Source organism: Poecile atricapillus, chromosome 26 (genome assembly GCF_030490865.1).
Source record: "Poecile atricapillus isolate bPoeAtr1 chromosome 26, bPoeAtr1.hap1, whole genome shotgun sequence".
Classification (NCBI taxonomy): domain Eukaryota; kingdom Metazoa; phylum Chordata; class Aves; order Passeriformes; family Paridae; genus Poecile; species Poecile atricapillus.
In genome coordinates, this window is record NC_081274.1 from 6420574 (window position 1) to 6426573 (window position 6000).

At 27.1% G+C, this 6000-nt stretch overlaps 1 protein-coding gene across 1 annotated transcript in view; it reads right to left on the reverse strand.

Annotated features, from left to right (window-relative positions):
• LOC131588470 (maltase-glucoamylase-like) overlaps window positions 1-5672 on the reverse strand; it is a 69157-nt gene extending 63485 nt beyond the window's left edge. The window contains exons 1-3 of the mRNA XM_058857340.1: window positions 5555-5672; window positions 4570-4643; window positions 1929-2049 (exon numbers count right to left, since the gene is read on the reverse strand). Coding sequence (XP_058713323.1) covers window positions 1929-2049; window positions 4570-4643; window positions 5555-5672 — 313 coding nt within the window. The remainder of the gene's footprint in view (window positions 1-1928; window positions 2050-4569; window positions 4644-5554) is intronic.
• Window positions 5673-6000: the final 328 nt, after the last annotated feature.

The window sequence follows — 6000 nt, forward strand, 5'->3', positions numbered from 1 at the left end:
TTTATTTTTAAAATTTTATTTTATTTTTATTTAATTTTTATTTTAATTTTTAAATTTTATTTTATTTCAATTTTTAAACTCAATTTAATTTCATATCTTATTCTATTTTAATTTTATTATATTCAACTCATTTTTTAAATTAAATTTTTTAAAATTTCATTTCATGGTTTATTCTATTTAATTTAATTTTTGAATTTTCTTTAGATTTGGTTTGATTTGATTCTATTCTATTTTATTTTTATTTTATTTTTAAATTTTATTTTATTTTAATTATTTTATTTAAACTATTGTATTTCATTTTTATTGTATTTTATTATGATGTTAATTTTATTTTATTGAATCAAAATGAAATACAATGAAATAAAATAACATACAGCAAAGTTGTTAATTTAAATACTGAAAAATGAAAGAAAAAATAAAGTAGAAAAAAGTAGAATACAACACAGTACAATAAAACAAAATAGAACAAAATATAACAGAAAAAAATAAAAAAAAATAAAATAAGGTGAAATAAAATATAATAAAAACTGAATTGAATTAAACAAAATAAAGTCAAAACAGTAAAATGCAGCAAAATAAAATAATAAAGAAAACAGCTAAATAAAGGACGATATAATAAGAAGTAAAATTGAATTCAATAAAACAAAAAATATAAAATTAAAATTAAATAAAAGCATAAAATAAAGCAAATTAAAATAATTTAAATTAAATTATTTAATTTAATAATAACTAAATTCTAAAATAAAATCAATTTAATTTAAATTAATTTCCTTACAATTTAATAAATATGAACTAGAAAATTAAACCAAACTAAAAAAAAATAATATAAATTAAAGATAAAGTAAAATTAAATTGAAAATTATATTAAGGCTTAAAGTTAAATTTAACTTAAATTAGAATTAAACTTAACTAAATCAAAATTACTTAAATTAAATTATGTTATGTTAAAATTTAACTAAACTGAATTTTAAAAATAATTACATTTCAAATTAAATTGGATTAAATTTCAATTTAATAAAATTAAAGAAGAAATTAAAATTAAACTAGAATAAATTAAAGTAACATAAATTTACATTAATTTAAAATAAACATACATTAAATTAATTAAAAATGAAATGGAATTCGAAATGAAATAGAAAAATATAGTAACATAAAAAGTTAAATTGAGTCAAATTAAGTTAAATTACAATTTAATTAAAATTAAATAAGAAATTAAATTAAAATTAAACTAAAATTAATTAAACCAAAATAAATTTAAATTAAATTACATTAAAATTAGATTAAACAAAAATTTAGTAATATTTAAATTTTAAATTAAATGAGTTAAAATTATTTGAATTACAATTTAACAAAAATTAAATAAGAAATTAAATTAAAATTCAACTAAACTACATTAAACTAAAATAAATTTACATTCAATTAAATTTAAATTGAATTAAATTAATTAAAAATTAAAGAGAATTAAAAATAAAATGAAAAATTATATGAGGAAAAATTAATTTGAAAATAAATTAAAATTAAATTAAAATTAAATTAAATTACATTAAAATTAGCTTAAACCTAAATTTAGTACTAATTATATTTAAAATTAAATTTAAAATTAAATTCAATCCAATTCAGTTCAAATATAACACAAATTAAATAAGAAATTAAAAGCAAAGTAATTTAAATCAAAATAAATTTACAATAAATTAAATTAAACTGACAATTAATAACAAATGAAATGGAATTTGAAATGAAATTAATAATGAAATTTAAAATGAAGTTAAAAATTAAATTAATAGAAAAATGAATTAACTTCGACACAAACTAAAAATTAAATTAAATTAAATTAATTTTTTAATAATACATTAAATTACATGAAATTAAGGCGGCTGGAAGGGATTGAATGGCAGGAGTTGAACGGGGGATGCCGAAGCTGGCCCTACCCTGGGTCGTGGTGTGGGGCCCGCTCTCCAGCCGGTAGCCGTGCTCAGAGGAGAAGAAACACCAGGGCACCCCGGGCTCGCTGAGCGGGCTCCAGCAGCAGCCGCGGCGTTCGCACAGACTCTGGGGACAAAAACCCCGATTTTGGGCGGAATCGGAAAAAGAAAACCAGAAAAAGTTCGGGAAGAATTTTTTAAAATATAGAAAAAAAAAAAACTGGAACAATTTAGAAAAAAATTATAAATAGATGGAAAGAGCTTGGAAAGAATTAGAAAAATTTTGGAAGGCATAATTGTGTGTTAAAAAATCTATAATTAATTTAATGACAAATTATACTTTATTAATTACATTAATAATTGCATTGTTAATAAATTAATTCAAATCCATCCACATTTACCCATAATATCTCAATAAATGAATCAATTTGCACTATAAAAAGAAATTATTTTTAGATCTATTTAAAAGAAATCTCCAATATTCCAAAAATAGAAATAGAAATAAAAATATAAATATTAAAGATAAAAATAATAATAAATTCTATTTATTTTAATATTTACTGAAAAAAATAAAGTAGGATATTCTATAAATAAAAATAAAAATAAAAATAAAAATAAATTCTATTTATTTTTATATTCAATTCAAATATATAAAATTGACTACTCCATAAATCAAAATCAATTCTATTTATTTGATTTTTATATTTGTTCAAAATAAATAAAAGAGAATATTTTATAAATAAAAATAAAACTAAAAATCAAATCTCTCCAAATACTCGATATACACAAATTCTTTAAATACAAACATAATTATGTATTTACATACGTTTATCCATATACTTTGATCTTTGATTTGTAAATCATAATTTGTGAATTTTATCTTTAAACATTGATTTATAAATTTTATCTCTGCTCCTTCTTCTGCTCCTGGCCCCTCCCAGGCAAAGTCCAGGAATTTGTACCCTCTCCCATAAAATTTAATGTTTTTATCAACGAGCCCCACCCACCTTGGCCGTGACTTAAACTGCCCTGAAATTCCCCTGGAATTCCCTGGAATTCCCCCAATTCCCAGCCCCCAAAAACCCAATTCCCAGCCCTGGAGCTCCCTAAAATTTCCCCAATTCCCAGCCCCAAATTCTACAAAATTCCAAGATTCTACAAAATCCCCCATTCCTCAACCCCAAATCCCCCAAATCTCGAACACAAATTTCAAGCCCTAAAATTCCTCCAACCCCCTCAAGTCCCACCCCTAAAATTGCCCAAAATCCCCCAAATTTCCAGCTCTAAATCCCCAAATTCTCACTTCGAAAATTCTCACAATTCCCAGCCCCAAAACTGCTTGAATTTCCCCCAAATCCCACAAATTCCTCCAGTTCCCATCCCCCTAAACCCCCCAATTCCCAGCCCCAAAATTCCCCCAAATCCTCCATTTCCTGGCCCCAGAATTCCCCCCAAACCCTGCAATTCCCAGCCCTAAATCCCCCAAATCCCCCAATTCCAGGCCCCAAAGTTCCTCAAATCTCCCAATTCCCACCCTCCATTTCCTGAAATTCTTCAAAATCCCCCAATTCCCAGCCCTAAATTCCTCCAAATTCCCAGCCCCAAAACCCCCTGAAATCCGCCCGGTCCCAGCCCTAAAACTCCCCCAATTCCCAGCCCTAAAATTCCACAAAATCCCACAAATGCCCATTCTAATATTTCCCCAAATCCCTACAATTCCCAGCCCTAAAATCCCCCAATTCCCAGCCCCAAAATTCCCTGAAATCCCCTAAATCCCAGCCCTAAAATTTCTCGCAATTCCCCAATAATCAAATATTAAAATGAGAACAATTAAATATTAAAATTGTGCTTAATAACATTTTAAAGTTATTACAATTATAATTAAATATTAGAATGACATAATTGAAATACTGGAAGGGCAATTAAGGATTTTTATGCTGTTGATTAATTATTCAAATTATTCTAATCAAACATCACTCTTTTCTTGTTTAAATATTAGAATGGTATCAATTAAATGATAGAATAACAGTAATTAATAATTTAACAAGTATTTATTAAATATTAAAATGTCTTGATTAAATACATTTAAATTAATCAAATATTTAAAATACTTTATTTGAATAACAAATGTCAATAAATAATATAATGAAATATTGAAATTATATTAATTAAAAATTAAAAATTTTTGTCTTCTGTTCTTCATCCAGAAAAAAATGCACAAAATTTGGATTTTTCACACAATTTTTGATGGGAAATTATGAAATTTTCATCACTCCCTGTTTTAATTTAGGCTCAAATGGGGAAATTGGGGTGGAAAATCAGGAATTTTGGGGATTAAAAGGAGAATTTTGAGTGGAAAATTGGCAGTTTTGGGGAGGAAAAGGGGGGGTTTAGGTTATAATTTGGGGATTTGGGTTGGAAAGGAGGAATTTTGGGTGGGAATGGGGGATTTTGGGATTGTAAATGGAATTTTGAGTGGAAAATCAGGAATTTTGGGATTGAAAATGTGGGATTTGGAAGAGAAAAATGAGGATTTTGGTGGAAAATCAGAATTTGGGGTGGGAAAGGGGGATTCTGGAGTTGAAAATGTAGATTTTGGGGTGGAAAAAGGGTTTTGGGCTGGAATATGGGGAATTTTTGTCCAGACCTTGGTGGCTGCATGGTCAGGGATGCAGTCGAGGCGCTCGGCCAGGGATACATTTGGGCACCGAGGAGAAAAACCTAGAGTGGGAATAAAGAATTAATTAAAAATTAAATTTAAATTGAAAGTGGGGCTAGAAAATGAAAATTAAAATAATGGAATTAAAATAATGAAAATAAAAAATTAATGAGAAGAAAGAATAACTGAAATTAAAATTAACATGAAGTGAAACTCAACTAAAATTGAGTAACACGAAACAAAAATCAGAATAATTGAAATTCAAATAAATGAGAAATAAATATTAAAATAATAAAAATTATAATTAAATCAAAATAATGAAAATCAAAACAATTAAAATTCAAATAAATTTGAAATAGAAATTAAACTGCCTAAAACTAAGGAGAAACGGAAACAAAAAAATTGAAGTTAAAAAAAAGAGAAATAAAAGTCAAAATAATTTAAATAACAATAAAATATAGAAATAAAAAATACATTAAAATAAAATTAAACTAAAATTGTAAAAATAAAAATAATAGAAAATAAATTATTAATTTAATTTTAAATTTTAATTTAAAGGAATTAAACTACAGGTGCAAAAATTACAACCAATTTTGAAATAATATAGTAATAAAAATAAAATACACTTATATAAAGATATAAATTATATCAATATATAAAACATTCTTATAAAATAACTATTTATTGTAATATTTAATATTTCTTTCACATTACATTGAAATTTTAACCTAAAAAATGTTTCAGAAAGCAAACGAACGTTAATTTTTCCCCACTAACTTTTATTCACTCCCTTTCCTCCTGCACCTCCAAATCTTTCCAAAAATCCCCAGGTCTTCCCCCCGGATTCCTGTTTCACCCCAAAATTCCCATTTTTCCCCTCAAATCCCCACTTCTCCCCAAAAAAATCCGTGGCTTTCCTCCCAAAAAGTCCCCTTTTTTCCCAAATCCCCATTTTTCCCCCAAAATCGCTCACGGGTTTCCCGGGATTTGGGGTCCCACGTCCCCAGGATGCCCAGCAGGACTCCGGCCACGGCCACGGCCACCAGGAACAGCGCCCCCAGCGCCAGCTCCAGGCGGCTCCACTGCCCCATCTGCCAGGAATTGGAGGGAAAACGGGATTTTGGGAATTCCGGCAATTCCCCAAAATTCCACACCCGCTCCTGGTGATGGGGAGAATTTTTCTTGTTGGCAGAATTTGGAGCTGCAATCAGTAATTGGAGTTTTTAGGCGAATAATTCCTGGTTTTGGGGGGTCTTGATAATTCTCAAGTTTTAGGGTAATTCAGATTTTTCATCAATAATTCCCATTTTTAGGGTCTTGGTCAATAATTCCCAATTTCCTCAATCAGTAATTCTCATTTTTGTGAAATTCAGATTCTTAATCAATCTTTCCCATTATTAGGGTAATTCAGATTTTCCA